Below are 16,466 nucleotides of genomic sequence, written 5' to 3'. Positions count from 1 at the left end.
AAACACCATTTAAATGAAAGTGGGAGTGTACAGTCGCTCTGCATTTAACACAGCACAGAGGCAGACGCATCACTCCAAACTACTACGAGAAACTACGAGTCATTTTCTCACAAGAAGGTGTTCAGAAACGACGGCTAGGCTCGAACCATGTGTGGTAAGTTGGCTTTTGTCCATATTGGGATTTTTTTTTAACTTCTCGGAAGAAAGGCATTTTACGCACGGGTCCTGCCGTACCAAGTGATATAGGCTATATCTGCGATGTCATGCGTACTTAACCTCTACAGCTCCGATGTGTCTGTTGTCATATGATACAGTTTTCGTTGTTTTTGTTGTTGCCCCAATCTTAATAATTGGAATTTGGCAATGAAAACGGTTATTTGAACCGTAACAGCTGGATAAACTCTTGTTTTGGTCTGATGGATGCGCAGATCTTAAAACCAAACTGCTACGTGTCAGTATTTCACTCACCGCTATCAACAACTGAACGAGCAAGCCATACCCATTACTGCCAGAAAAAATGTGGAAATACGATATTTAATAGCCTACTTTACGTCCATGGTGCGACTCACATCCTAAGCCCCGCAGCTCCGAAGAGTTGAACCAGGCAAATCCCCCCTTTTGACAGCCTATGTCCCACTCTCCCACAGGGACGTTTACAGTCCAGAGTAAATCTTTAACAGTACTTCGGCCTCTCCCCGTGTCTGCAAGTAAGAGGCCAAGGCTGTGTGAGTTTACAGCAGCCTGTCTGTACCTGGCTGCCTCCAACACTGAGCGCAATGTGCGTCCGTCAATGGCCAGCTGTGTGCCTGCGGGAGAGGGCTGCCCGGAACATTCCTACACACACACACACACAACACGCATACACACAACACATTAACCCATATACACATACACATATAACCACAAACCCAGCATCCTCAGATTTTTATTTTATTTTAATCGGATATAAAGATTCATCAACTGCAAGTTGTCTTGGATGTCTTTTAATCAGATTTGTAGTTTCTTATCCAGGCTGCTGTGAGATATAGTTAATAACAGATAATACAGCTGAAGCCTGGGACTTGATCTTTTGATCTTTCATAGTTGACAGGAGAGTGTATAATAATGTCAACTAACAATTATTTTAAACTTTTATTGTCCTTAATCTCTGTAACAGATTGATCCTATAAGAATTGACACCTGAAGTCAACAGATGTCTTCAGTGCTCTTTGCAGTTTTGTTAATTTTACTAACAAGTTCGAGCAGCTTAAAGGATTCATGTTGTGTTTCACTTTCCTTGCTCTTTCTCTCTCTGAAAGGGATCTTTGCCTACCTGAATTATTGTGTGCCTCGCACCAGAAAGGAGATATTTGAGACCCTAGTGAAGGGACTGCAGAGGCTGGAGTACAGAGGGTACGATTCAGCAGGTAAGACACTCAGCTTCACTGCCTTACCACACACACATATAACACACAGCACCACACAAAAGCGTATAGTTCCTCTATGCAGCACCTGTTTGTCGTGTCATTCAAAATATAATCAAGGCAACATACAAGGCATTCAGACATGAAACAATCTGCAGCTGAATCACTGTAATGGCCCTGAAAGGCTTAAATACAAAATGTAGTTATAAACTGTCAGTATAGTCTCTGGTTGGAGTGGGAGGTTCAGGATACACACACTGCACTTGTGAGTCTTGACCTTTATTTTAAAATAAAGGTCAAGACTCACAAGTGCAGTGGGTGCTTGTATCCCCAACTAGAGACTATACTGACAGTTTGTAACGGCATGATTTTCTTGAATGAAATGAAGATAAACAGGAATGGCAGCTAAGACCTGTTGCACGTGTTCAGGAGAGTTGGGTCTTGAAACCACAGAATAATTGTCTAATAATCATAATTCTCTTGTGTATAAAGGTATAATAGCTTTGACTGCACCTTAAGAAGAAGTGACGTTTCCTCTCTGAGCCAGCTGCCACCTGGACATTTAATAATGTTAACACACGCCCAGACATATTTGTTTAAGATGAAGCCACACTACTTAAAGGTCCTCTGATGGCTGTTACGTAAACACGCACACATGCAACAAGTAATTCCTCAGATACAAAAATTGTAACACCACCGTCGTCACCTTAAATCAGTGGCTCTCAAACTTTTTCTCTCATGTTCCCCCTTGTAGAGGGAAATATTTCTGTGACCCTCCCCCAACAAAACATTGAGAAAAAGGGTGAAGTTGAACTTTATTTAGACACCAACAAGATATGAACATTCCTTTCGCTGTGATGTGTGTGTGTGTGACATTTAAATCTACTCAGTTATTTCCTTAAATAATCAAAAAGTGTTTTTTTTAAAGTCACGATTTAAAAACAAAAATGAACAAAAGGAAGTGTGCTACGTTGACCCTCCGGGGGTCGTGCCCCACAGTTAGAGAACCGTTGACATAAATAACTTAGTTATCTGATTTCTTCATGACTAAGTTTAATTTGTCCTCTCATCACTAACATAAGGAATACTTTATTTTGTATTTCTGGTCAATTCTCATTCTGTCTGTTTGCAGGTATTGCAGTGGACGGGTCCAACAAGACAACCACTGACAGCATCAAAAATGCTATCTGCTTAATAAAGAAGAAGGGAAAGGTTAAGAATCTGGATGAGGAGCTTTACAGTACGTTTTTTTTTTTTTTTTATAGATATGAAACAAAATATTCATGTAATATACTCTGTTTAACTTTTCTAACTAACAAATTAACTTTTATCTGATATATTTCCCTCCATTAAAAAAACATTTAAAAGGTGTTTGTCATGGTAATTTTAAAATGTACGACCCCCTCATTTATTTAATTTTGATGAAATTCTCAAAAATGAAGGATTCCCTACATGTTCATGTCTGTTAAGGGTGTGATGTCTTGTTTTGCTTGCTCAGAGAAAGACTCACTGGACCTGGACGAGCAGTTGGGCACACACTTTGGTCTGGCTCACACTCGCTGGGCCACACATGGAGAGCCAAGCGCCGTCAACAGCCACCCTCATCGCTCCGACAAGGACAATGGTATGACCTGTGTACTTTAACCTACACATTTCATTACATAAATGCATCTAATAATACCCATCCTTAAAATGGTCAACTCTGACCTTTTTTCCCTCTGCGACTCCAATGTTCTGCATTATTCACTGTCATCTTGTAATTGTAGCTTTCTTTGACCTTGTCTGTACATTTAAATTAATGGTTAAGCTCCTATTTATTGAACACACCTTTAAACAGCTTCCATTCTCACTCAATAAACACCCTTGTCTTTCATTAGTATAATGCTCATAGGTGTGTCAATAATGTACCTTTGTTTAAGAGCAAGGTATGTTCTCAATGCTCATAAAGGTCCAAAGTGTGAGGTAGGGTTGTGCCACCAATCACCTTCTAGCTGTATTATATTGCAATTTATTAGTATATTAGCAATATTTGATAAAGACCTTTTGGGACTTTGATAAGATATCAACTTTGTGTTTTATGTTTGGCCCCTTCAACTCAGCCACTGCAGAGCTCTGCAGTCTGTTTGTGAATCCACATCTATGGCTACATGCATTAACTCCTTTTGTTCACTTAACCCAACAAAAGAAACTTTCTTGAAATGACAACAACCTGCCGTACCACACACTTCACTGGTTTGGTAACAGACAGTGTCATCTTAAGGATCTATCCTTGTGGCAGTTCCTATTTTAGTGTGATTCTAAAGGCCTTTCAAATGTAAATCCAAACGATAAACACCAGGCGAGAACATACAGACTTGTTTTTGACCTTTGATGCCTCTGTCTAATCTGCTCACTGTCGCTGCCTCTCCTCAGAGTTTGTTGTCATCCACAACGGCATCATCACCAACTACAAGGAGCTGAAGGAGTACCTCGTAAGTTGCCTTATCATCAGGAATTTTCTTTTGTGCAAACAAATGAATTAGGATCCTGTTCAGTGCCATTCTGTTCAGACCCGTCCCGCAGGTAGAGCTCGTATTTTCATTATCGGCTTCAGTGTCCTCCTCTTAAGTTAAAGGCACGTCATTCTATTTGAGAAGTGACACTCCTTAAATTACTCATAAAGACTTCCTAATGTATCTTGTGTTCTGTTAAAAGCATAAACAAATATACAGCATTGGAGGTGCCATGTATTATGTTTATTCAACTGGGTTTGAATGTAAAACATGTAAATATAAAACTCTTAGTGTCAGTTACATTCAATCAAATCAGTAATGGCTTTAAATTTAAAACATTTCAGCTCTAAGCACGAGGATTATTATCTATTTTTTTTGTAGTATGTATAATGATGGGGGGGGGGGTGTACTTCACAGATGATTGTGTAAAAAAAGATGGTAATTGGTCTTGAACTTATATAGTGCTTTTCTCGTCTTCCAACTACTCAAAGCGCTTTAACACTGCTTGTCACATTCTCCCATTTTCACCAAATTCACACCCTGATGGCAGAGGCTGCTATGTTAAGTGTCCATCAGTTTACACATTCACATACCACTGGCGTAGCAGCAACAGCAATTTGCTTCAATGTCTTCCCAAAGGACACTCATAACATGTGGCTGCAGGTGCTGGGGATCAAACCCCTGACCTTCTTGTTGAGAGATGACAGATTCCACTATTAGTACTACTGAGCCCTGAAAAAAGACCAATACTGACTTATATTCTTAACTGAATTTTTTTTTTTTTTTTTTAATTAACTGGTCACCGTCTAAAGGACATTTACTCTTTTATGAAACACAGAGGAAATATCCTCTCTATATATTATTAACCCTCTTATTAGGTTAAAATCTGTGCTGATGTTGGGGGGGGGGGGGGGGGGGGGGGGTGGAGTTGCATAGACTCAAATAAACTTAATTGAAAATTTCCCTCTGAAAAATAAGGAACCGTTAAAGATTAAAGTTTAAAGAGTCTGTTTTGAAAATGTAAGGTTTAGTAAGTTCAGATGCTTGTCTTGGAAAGATTAAAGTGTTAAATAAATCAATGCTCAAGTGACATGTATAGGTGTTATATATTCCTTTTAGTTATCAATGTACTGGGGAGCTTATCCAGTAAGTCAGGGGTGATTCTGTTTTGAAAGAGTGTTAATACAAAAGTATGATTCTGAATGTTAAGCTGAAATTGAAATTTTATTGTATTTTTTTTCTGTTATCTGCGACATGCAGAGAGTTAAGGATTTCAATGTTAAAACTGAAAGCGTTTATCTGTGTAACACTGATATTGATCATGGAGATAAAGAACTCACAAGACTTAACCACCTGATGAAAAGCAACCAGGCTGGAAGATGAACAGAAGATGCAGCAGGATCTTACAGGATGACTGACAGCATCTCCTCATTTATATGAACTTTATCTTGTGTCTTCCTCAGATCATCAAAGGATATGAGTTCGAGTCAGAGACGGACACAGAGGTGATCCCGAAGCTGATCAAATATGTTTACGACAACCGAGAGAGTGACAGTGTCTCTTTCGGCAAGCTGGTAGAGAGAGTCATTCAGCAGCTGGTGAGTTCACTGACTTCCCTACTTCACAGCAGTGAAGTGTTAGCATGCTGATCTTTGCTTTGTCGTCTTGTGGGCTTCTATTTATTTTCCTATTTGCACATTTGCTGTGGATCAAGGGATGGAAATGTTTATGACCAACTTCCTGGTAACTATGAAGGGTGGTATCGTGTAGTGTAGGGAGTTAAAATGTGTCATTGGCCAGTGACCCACGTACACGCACATAAATATATTTGTTCATTCTGCAATGTGTAACAACTCTGCACACCATCACAAAAACAGTTTCCATAACAACCGCGCTACTAACATCACTTGTGAGGTCATCACTGGTAGAAACAGATTTTTTTTTTTAGGGGTTAGATTGAGCAAGCGTCTGTTTTCCATTGTGTGACATCATAGTGTTGGACATTACACTGGAGTGGTTCTTCTCTCCCCAGAAGAACAGATGAAGCCAAAGCAGCCATTTTAGATTTGGTGTAATAGGAACCAGATCGTTAGAGTCATAAACAGCAGCGTGACACCCCCCACCATGTCTTTCTTCTCCGTGCTTACCCCCCCCCCCCCTACTGTCATACCTTCAACACCACACACATAAACACACACACACAGCCAGCTCCGCGTCTAACCACCACAGGCAGCATTGAATTCAGTGCTTTCGAAATCACAGCTCATGCTGTACAATAGAGGTCTTATTCCCCCCCCCCCCACCCATCATCTACCACGCTACTTCCCACCACTTACTCCCCCCCCCCCCCCCCCCACGGCTACAAAACCCCAGCGGGCCAGAATAAAACAGTTGTTTTTGTTCAGAAAATGTTTCTCCTAAAGGTTACACACTTTCCAGGAATACTCGTCTATCTTTTTCTTCATGCTTAACTTTTTTTTTCTTCTCACACGCTCGCCTGCAGTATTCTCAAACATCAGTTTGTTTCAGTCTTTCATCAAGTTGGACTAAACTCAGTGTTTCCTCTGCCTCTTTCTGTGTCAGGAGGGCGCCTTCGCTCTGGTGTTTAAAAGTCGTCATTTCCCAGGAGAGGCTGTGGCCACCAGGTTAGTAAAAAAAACACACACACACACACACACACACACGCTCTCTCTCTCTCTCTCTCTCTCTCTCTCTCTCTCTCTCTCTTTTTGACATTTCACTTCACTTTTCTGTCCTGTATATGTGCAGAGGTCCAGACACATTGGAGATGAGTCACCCCTGTTGTTACTTCTATGAAGCAATAACAACTATGATTTGAGGAGACTCCGTACATTTAGTCATTGTGACTTATCTTAGCTCACGTCCATTACTTGTGACTTGTTGGGACTCTGTGATTTGCTTTTAAGAACAAGGATTTGTGCTGCTTGTGATTTATTCAAGTTTTTGTGTGCGGGTGTGTAAGGTCTCTGCCTGCATTTGTCATGCCCTTCTGCTTCTCAAGACCGGGGCAGAGAGGGGATCAGGGCAGAGCAGAGGTTGAGTCCAGGTTCCCCCTCTCCCTGCTGGGCCTCTGGCCTCTGGGCTGCTGGCCACACGCCGGCTTCTCTGTGACTCATTAAGGGAGAGACTCCAGAGTTTCCTGTCTCATTTCCAGCAACACTCCAAGTTAATCGCTACTCATCATCTGATTTTTAATTTCTATGTTTCACGCTTCGTGAGCCAGGAGTTGGAAGAGAGACAGAGAGAGAGAGGGAGATAAGTCTGCCGTTCTTCATGGTTTATGCAAACTGGTGACCTGGTGTTTTCAATGTTGGCAAGGCAGCTTCTTTGAACACCTGCTGCTGAAGTCAGGAGACTTTGGCTGCCTATTTTTCTTTAGTGAGTTGTAGTTTCTGAATAAAAAAAAAAATGTTACTGCATTGTAAAATGCATTGCTTTTGCTCTGTAATTTGGTGGTTATTGTTGAACAGTCAGCATTGTCTCTGTAGTTGGAGGAATGTTTGTAATTATCCACTGGTGGGAGTCACCACCCAGCCTTTTGTCGTCTTGGATCAACCTCCCTGCAGCACATTTACTTTCCACTCCTCATGTGTTCTCCTCTCGTTCTTTTACCCTCTCCCAGTCCATTGTTCCTTCATTCTTGTTCTCCCCAACACCCTGTCTTTCACCTACTTACTCCTTACTTTTCTTACATCCCTTTGCTTCCCTTCTCTCCTTCCCACAGGGTAAATATTGTACTGGATAGCGACCACATGTTTCTGTTTGCGAGCCTCCTTATTCAAGCTCCCCACACCCCTTAAAAAAAAACAGCACTCTTGCGTCAGCGTAGCCGAGCCCCATAGAAATTCGAAACAGAGAGAAAAGAGGGATCCAGACAGAGACAATATTAAGGAGAGGCCTTTTGGATGTGCTTTCTCAAGAGTTGGTGTCATAATAACACCATGAAGTGGTTTTGCCTTGTTAAACTGTTTGCACTGTGGACACAAGTTGAGTTTGTAAAGTCTTAATCTATTTAAAGGTTGAATACAACCTCCTCCCTCACCTGACACCTGTCTACACCTTCTCTGGATCAACAGCCAATGGGAGAAGCCCTCATGGTGTCTGTAGCCAATGAGGAAGCAATACCTCTGTCCAGGAACTGTAAGCATATCCTGGAGGAATGTTAGGATCATTTTACTTCTCTAATTTCAAGATTAAAACATTTAAAACAGATTAGGATAAAGTGGGAGGATGTCTGAGCACATGATTGAGTAATAAAGCACCAGATTGTGTAAAAAATGAGGCAATATTATATAAACCTAGGCTGCACTTGATTTGGTACTGGGAAAAAAAATGAATATATGGAGGAAACACAAAGAATTATTACATGTATGGCCACACGTATTGTTTAACAGCAGAAAGTGATGAAAAGTTAACTGAACATGTATCTTTACAAAGCACCACGTGAGAGTGTGTGTCTGACCTTGTTGTGTGTCTACAAAGCCTAATCCTCTTCTGTCTCTCTTTTCTCCCTGTCTGCTTTATTCTTGTCTCGGCAGGAGAGGAAGTCCGTTGCTCATTGGTGTGCGAAGCGAGCAGGTGCTGCTGACCGAAAACATCCCAATCCAGTACAACAGTGGTGAGCTCTGTTCCTGTCTCTGTCTGCCATTATCCACTTACACTGCAGTCCAAATCTTTGCCTACATGCACACCCACACAGAGACACAGGTACACACAATCTATAGCAGCATACACAAAAGCCTGGAGACACCGATGTGATGTAGGATTAAAACATCTGAGGGGGTGTGATAATTATACATTTGATGGCTTATTAGAGTGTGTAATATAATATTTATCTTGCTGATAATTACATGATAGTATATTTGTCATGATTTCAAACACACACAAAAGCCAAACAGGTATTGCATTAGTCCGTCTCTTAACACTTTTCTGAATTCCCTAACCTGTCGAAGTCCCTCAGCCACACCAATTCATTCCTACTCAAGTTGCAGAACCTGATAATGGGTCATGTATTTGGGACATGTACTTTCAATTTGAAAAGACACAAATAAATCCCTAAACAGTTGGGCCCTGTGGATTTGAGCAGACTCAAACAGAAGTAAATATTTGTTGGGGACTATTTTGAGAACGTGATACCGTCTAGTGAGTATTTTCTGCAGCTGCATGGTGAATGTGGGATCGACTCAAAATAAACTTATGCAGTTCTTGTCTTTGTGATAATAAAACAGAATGTCACCCAGTGCACTAATTCATAGTTTTTGGACAGAAATTATGCTTCATGGTTCAGAGAAGATGTATGAGGCTTTGCCTACAGGTAGAATTGTGAGATGGATTGATTCCTTATTGCTTTCAGCCTTTTCATAGAAAGTTTTGCAAAACTTAAAACCCTATTGCCATTGTCATGTATTATGTGCTAGAGGTTAAAGTGGTATTCGATCATGCATACACTTACAATAGCCTCAGAAAATGAACCCTGACTAGGGGGATTATTTTATCTTCACTTCCTCCTCATATTACAATGTGCTTTTGACCCAGTGATTGGTTTCTCAGATTTACTGCACTGACTCATGGCTATATAACTTTAAACCAAGTTTGAGATGTGTTATTTGTTATGTGATAATTCTGTTGGAAAATGTTCTTGGAAAGCCATTTGTCTTGCCAGGGATTTCTGTGTGTTGCTTTAGAGGGTAGTGGTCCTTTGTGGAAATTCATTCTGGCTTAGGATGTGGTTCTGAATCCTTGAGTTTCCAGACAGACAGACAAACGGAGAGATTTTCCCTTGTAATCCATAACTTGAAAAGACTCCTCACTACTCTTGCTCAGAATCACCAGTTTAATTTCAACGGGTGACTTTCTTTTCAAGTTATAGTTTGTCGCCCTTTCTTTTCAAGTTATAGTTTGTCGGCCTACGCACCTACCTGAAAAGACAATTGGATGTGCGAACACCTCCTTAAAAAAACATTGTAATGCATAAAATATTCCTGTTAGAATAAAATAATCTGTTTTTATGATTGTTTATTGTTTGAAACAACAAGATCTACTGTACGCAGGTCTACATCTTCACAGTCTTATTTGTTTACTTAAACATTTATGGTTTTCATAATGGCTCTCAAGTCTGAAAGGTCCAAGGTCCAAGGCAGAGCTGGGTGGGATCCAAGCAGGGTGTGTCACTCTAGTAGTTGAAAAAAAATCCTTTCAGCTCTCTGAGTCCTTGAATTGTTTTTTCTTTTAATGTATTTACTTATGAAAGTACCCTAGCAAAATTACCAAATAGCACCATGTTGACTCTTTTGCCCTTTCGGGAATTCCTCCTTGCCCACCATTTATTGGTGGTCGTAATCTGCTGTAAATACTTTGTTTGTTGTAGCTGTGGTTTGGAATCTTACAACATTACAACATTTAACCACAATATCAGAATTAAACAACTCTACCAACCCAATTTCTCATCCCTATACATCTGGAAGTTTGAAGGAAGAATTCAAGTGACGAGCACATCTTGATTGTTTTAGTACCAAAGTCTCTGTCCAACCTCTAACACTTGACCTCTGACCCCTGCCCTTGTAGTCCATGAGAAGAACAGCCGTAACCGCTCTGATTCTGTCAACTCCATCAACTCTGTGGGAGATGGCAGCGCCGTAGAGTATTACTTTGCCTCTGACGCCAGGTGGGCTACCAACTTTCTGTGTGTCTAGTGTTGAATATTTTTTTTTTTCTATTACATGATAGTCAAATACTCATCCCTTATCTCTGTCTACTATCAGAAATAATCTATAAAGAAATGCATTCATTTGTAGTAATGTTTTCTCTACCCTTAGTGCCATCATTGAACACACCAAAAAGGTGCTGTACATGGAGGACGATGACATCGCTGTGGTGACCGGTGGGAAACTGTCCATCCACAGGATCAACAGGAAACATGGGGAAGATCCAGTGAGGGCAATCCAGACACTGCAGATGGAGCTGCAACAAATCATGAAAGGTCAGATAGTGTTTTCTTGTTCACAGAGGGTCTACACTAAGAAGTATTTAAGTTAGAATTAAACAAATCCTACTGAATACATTGAACATACTGAACAGACATAATGCTACGTATCATTGAATTTCATAGACTTTACTTGAGCGCCATCTGCTGGCTGAAAGTGAAACTATAATAATAGCGTGTAGTTCCCAGCTTGTTTTCTATAGTCTCCTTGGTGAGGACACCACATGTCACGAGATGTTATGATCAATACATCTGATGTAAATACATGTTCCTCTCTGTGCAGGTAACTTTGATGCCTTCATGCAGAAGGAGATCTTCGAGCAGCCGGAGTCAGTATTTAACACCATGAGAGGCCGGATATGTTTCGATACCAACACAGGTGATAATGATCTTACATCCCGCCCTGCCTTATGGATAAACGAAAGGATGTCTAATTAAAAAAAAAGAATATACACGACAAAGAACAGATAACACCTACAATACATATAAGCAGAGAGTTATTAAGGATACAGTACCTTAGTAGTGTTTGAGTGACTCTATGTTTGTGTGGAATTTGACATACTTAGAGCAATCAGACGCTAAAATTGGACATATTATTTAATTGTAACTTTTTGTATTTGTACAGCATGTACAATATTAAACATTGCCATTTGATGCATTGTACCAGAGTTAGCTAATAGAGCTATTTCACATCTTCAGTCCCTCGGGAAGGTCACAATTAAAACATCACATAGTAATAAAAAAAAAAAAAGAAACTATAACAAACATAGCAGATTATCCCAGAGCAGAACGTAAGTAAAATACTTAAATGCTGTTAATGTCTATTTCCTAAGTGGTTCTCGGCGGGCTGAAGGACCACCTGAAGGAAATCAAGCGCTGCAGGCGGCTCATCGTGATCGGTTGTGGCACCAGCTTCCACGCTGCAGTGGCTGTAAGTTTAACCGTCAGAAAGGAAGTTGAAATGGCTCATTGTTTGGTGAGTTATGATTATGGTGACGGTGAACCTGGTTGTGTTGTTTCCCTTATATGCAGACAAGACAGATCCTGGAGGAGCTGACGGAGGTGCCTGTCATGGTGGAGCTGTCGAGTGACTTTCTCGATCGCAACACGCCCGTTTTCAGAGACGATGTTTGCTTCTTCATCAGCCAATCAGGTGAACACATGATTGTCCAACTTCCTTATTGTCAGTCTAATCTCATATATGTTTGTTTATATGAGTAAGGTATTTTACCTGCTTCTTGTAAAGTGTCTCGAGATAACACTTGTTATGAGTTGACGCTATACAAATAAGAGTTGATTGATTGATTGATGTTTGTCTCCTGAAGTCAGCATGTTCATAACTTCTCGAAAACGGTTAGAAACAGTTTCATTCTTACAATGAAACTAGTGTAAAAAATAAGCTTTTGTAACACTTTCAGGTCCTATTTGAATCTTGCTGACAGTTTCCTGCTATTATTGTGCTGTAATTCTCCATTGTAAGCATATATTTGTATTGCTTTTGGGTCCTCAGGCGAGACAGCAGACACCTTGATGGCATTACGCTACTGCAAGGAACATGGTGCCCTGACAGTCGGTATAACAAACACTGTAGGCAGCTCCATTTCTAGAGATACAGACTGTGGAGTCCACATCAACGCCGGGCCTGAGATCGGAGTGGCTAGCACCAAGGTAAAGTTTAAAATGTACAACCCATTCATTTGTAAAATGTTATAAAGCAAAAAGGATACAATTTTTTATCAAGAATACAAGACAGAACCGTGTTACTGGCTCGATACGCCCTTGCTGCCAAAATGTTCAGCACAGCTTCGGGTTATATGAGTGTCTCTTGTGTTTGTCATCCAGGCCTACACCAGTCAGTTTGTGTCCCTCGTCATGTTTTCTCTGATGATGAGCGAGGACAGGCTCTCCCTGCAGACCAGGAGACTGGAGATCATCAACGGCCTGAGGATGTTACCAGGTCAGTCCAAAAACATGCTTTAAAATGTCAAAGCCATTTCGGGCTCAGTATGTGTAAACAGCGTGTTTACGATGCTGGGTTGTGGTTTTTTTTTTTATGTCATGCACAGAATAAGTTTATAACGTTGTAAAATGATTTGTACTTGTACATATGTTTTCTATAAATCCTCCATCGCCACACTTTTTTCCTCTCCTCTCTTAGAGCTGATCAAGAAGGTGTTGGCGCTAGATGAGAAGATCAAGGCCATTGCCAACGAAATGTATCAGCAAAGGTCTCTTCTGGTTATGGGCCGAGGTTTCAACTATGCCACCTGCCTAGAGGGGGCGCTGGTGAGTCAAATGGAAAAAAAAAACTGAAACTCACTACTCACAGAATTACATCAAATATCAGAACAAAATACAAACAATTGGTGAAATTACTATTAAAATGCCAGTATGTATAATATTGTGATCTGAAATAATGTTGTGACTTGGTTCTTCTGTGTGTCGTTATTTAATGCAGAAAATTAAGGAGATCACTTACATGCACTCTGAGGGAATCCTTGCCGGAGAGCTGAAGCACGGTCCTCTGGCCCTGATAGACAAAGACATGCCAGTCATCATGATCATCATGAAAGACGCCTGCTACACAAAGTGCCAGAACGCTCTGCAACAAGTCACCGCCAGATCGGTAGGTTATGGAAGAGAACACACACATCTGAACTCACTAAACCACACTCCTGGACACAACATACAGTCAAGAAATGTGACAAAAATGGATAGACCGACTGACTAATGTTTATGTTCCACCTCATGTATCTCTCTCCGTCAGGGTCGGCCCATCATCATCTGTAGCCAGGACGACCCTGAGATTGTTAAGAATGCCTACCAGACCATCGAGCTGCCGCATGTCGTTGACTGTCTGCAGGGCATCCTCAGTGTCATCCCCCTGCAGCTGCTGTCCTTCCACTTGGCTGTCCTGAGAGGATATGACGTAAGAAGTGGACACAATCTACTGTCTGAAGCTATTTGTAACGATGCTCACCTTATATAAAAACAGAGAGAGAATAGAGAGATATTGCACAAACTGTCAGGCCTAGATACCTCAAATTTCATTTCTTAAGTCTCACTGAGAAAAACAAAACATTTTATTATTTGACTGACTTTTACGAGCATGAATTCAGTCTTTATAATGTAATTTAGGGAAATCAGTTATTAATTTCAAATGTATCTTATGAATTATTTAATTATTATTACTTTGTCTGTACCCTGATTATGAATAAGAAACTCAAACATATTGCGCTTGTATAATATGTTATTTAATATGTTTAGTTCTAACAATTTGATAATTGTATTTTGAACTGCATGCAAAGTCTTATGGTAAACAATTTGGATACAGCGCATGACTCCAGGAGGCTATTTATTGCCTGCAGTTTATTAATAATTAACATACTGTACAGTGGGTGTGGAGAGCAGCTTACTAAGCTGTACTTGCTAAAGCTCTATGTGTTCCTGTTTCTGTGATGCAGATAGTTTCACTGTGAAATGTCGCAAGGTTTGGTTTCATGTTGGCCAAAAAAGCTTATGTTTTCACACTTAACTAAGAAGACACCTCTGTCCCCAGTTTAGACAGACACCATATATTTGCATTGTTAACACAGTTAGCATTTACAATGACATTTCACCTCCGAGTTTTCCTATCATGAGAACAGGAGCTGGTAAATGAGAGGTCAACCTCTGTCACTATCAGCTTACTTTGCCCGGCCTAATCTCTGGTTATTTATACATGGCAACATGTCCTAAGTTCTGACAAAAAGCATTAACATATCAACGATTTATATCTGTTCACACTTCAAATAAGATATGATTGTAATTAATTTTCTCTAACGAAATGCTTTCTCTTTGTTTGTAGGTTGACTTTCCCAGAAACTTGGCCAAGTCTGTGACCGTAGAATAATTCACAAAGCACAGCAGAGGAGGAAGGAGGCTAAAAGATTTACAGTGCAATTGAATGTTCTTTATGTTGTGTGTGTGTGTGTGTGTGCGTGTGTGTGCGTGTGTGCGTGTGTGTGCGTGTGCGTGTGTGTGTGTGTGTGTGTGTGTGTGTGTGCGTGTGTGTGCGTGTGTGTGTATGTCTGTATGAGATGAGTATAGGGGTTTTTATGTGTCTTCTTTTTTAAATAGAAATGTGAAGTCCAACCAATACATTGCTGAGGAAGTGCCAGTGCCATGGTGGCCTTGTGTAACAATCTATGAAGAATCATCCAAAGTATCATGCTGTGCCTTTTGTCTTGTCTTCAGTTGAGCCAAAAACACACAACAGGCGAGACAGAAAAGTAATTATATTGTATATTGAAGTGTTTACAGTTGTGCAATATGGGGACCGAAGTGCTTTATTTATGTCCACAGTCATCAGTAATTATCTTCCTGTCTTAATTATGTCTTACATCTACTGGGTCTTTTTTTTTTTTTACCTCTCTTTATATTATGGGAAATGTAGGAGTGAAAAAGTTTTATTCTAAAGACTTCTGAAATCATGCAAATCTTATTTTTTATTTTACTGCCCATCCATGCCTACACTGTGCCTCACTAAAACATGTTTTAACTACACCATGACTTCTATTCATTTTTAGTGAAAACTACCAGAAGAATTTCCTCAATTTATTTTCACAACCATTACTTGATCATTTTGATACGTTTTTGATTTATTTTATTGATAATTCATTTTTGTTCACAAAAATATATTATTTGTATTCTGTTTAACAGAGCTGCAGTTTCCAAAGACAGGTCATGGTAGATCGTGAACCTTTTCTTGACCTTCTTGACATTGGTCTTTATTTGTCATAAGTTGTAATCCATACACATACATGACAAGAAAGAGCACTTATGCAGCAATGATTCTTACAGTGACTTTCGTCAAAAAATATGTTTTGTCAGCCATTTGTAGGGGTTTATGACAATGGTAATCTATATTTATCTTATTTGTATTTAATAGGGGTTCAAAGAGGGTTTGATTCATATCTTTAACTGTGATTGTATTTTATACTGTTTGTTTTTTAGACATAAACAGGCACTATCAATCAATAAATAGATAAATAATTATGTTGAAAATGTGTAATTGTTTTTCCTTATTTTTCCTTACCTGCCACTGTAATATCAGATTTTTTTTACACTCTTCACTTTTTTGACCAGAGGTGGTCAATCCTGCTTGGCAATTTATTATTTCATTTTCAGTTTAGTCCCAGTTAACTAGTCTATTGTAAAGTCTCTAAAAGATAGAGACAATTTTGGAATAGCTCAGTAGGCCTAAATGTTGTATTCACTTAATTGTAGGTAAGCACAGTTTAAGTTATTATTTCTGAGTTAACAATTGCTACCTTCACTGCATACAAAACCTGACAGACAAGCAATTCCCTTTGCAAAACAAAGTCAACTCTTTTTTTTTTATATAAAACTATGAAGCATCAATGAGACCAACGCGTAAAGATATTCTACTCTAAGAAACTTTAAAATGAAATGAGCCTATAGGCTATATTTCAATAAAACAATTTTCAAATTCTAAACCATAAGAATATCGCCGGTTATCTCGCCGATACCGATGATTTATTCACTAACAATAAAAAAAAAGTTTCC

At 39.7% G+C, this 16,466-nt stretch overlaps 1 protein-coding gene across 1 annotated transcript; it reads left to right on the top strand.

The window, feature by feature from the left end:
• On the top strand, positions 1-15,935 carry gfpt2 (glutamine-fructose-6-phosphate transaminase 2). The gene is made up of 19 exons (XM_061047889.1): positions 1-154; positions 1,299-1,406; positions 2,536-2,643; positions 2,902-3,027; positions 3,816-3,874; positions 5,359-5,493; positions 6,479-6,540; positions 8,455-8,534; positions 10,481-10,580; positions 10,732-10,895; positions 11,182-11,277; positions 11,732-11,829; positions 11,931-12,051; positions 12,409-12,566; positions 12,741-12,855; positions 13,057-13,184; positions 13,357-13,524; positions 13,666-13,827; positions 14,746-15,935. The coding sequence occupies exons 1-19, from the start codon at positions 148-150 to the stop codon at positions 14,788-14,790; spliced, it is 2,040 nt and encodes a 679-aa protein (XP_060903872.1). The 5' UTR covers positions 1-147; the 3' UTR covers positions 14,791-15,935.
• Positions 15,936-16,466: the final 531 nt, after the last annotated feature.

The sequence above is a fragment of the Labrus mixtus genome, chromosome 10, assembly GCF_963584025.1.
Source record: "Labrus mixtus chromosome 10, fLabMix1.1, whole genome shotgun sequence".
Taxonomy (NCBI): domain Eukaryota; kingdom Metazoa; phylum Chordata; class Actinopteri; order Labriformes; family Labridae; genus Labrus; species Labrus mixtus.
Note: the sequence above shows the minus strand (reverse complement) of the source record. Positions and strands in the feature narration are given on the sequence as shown.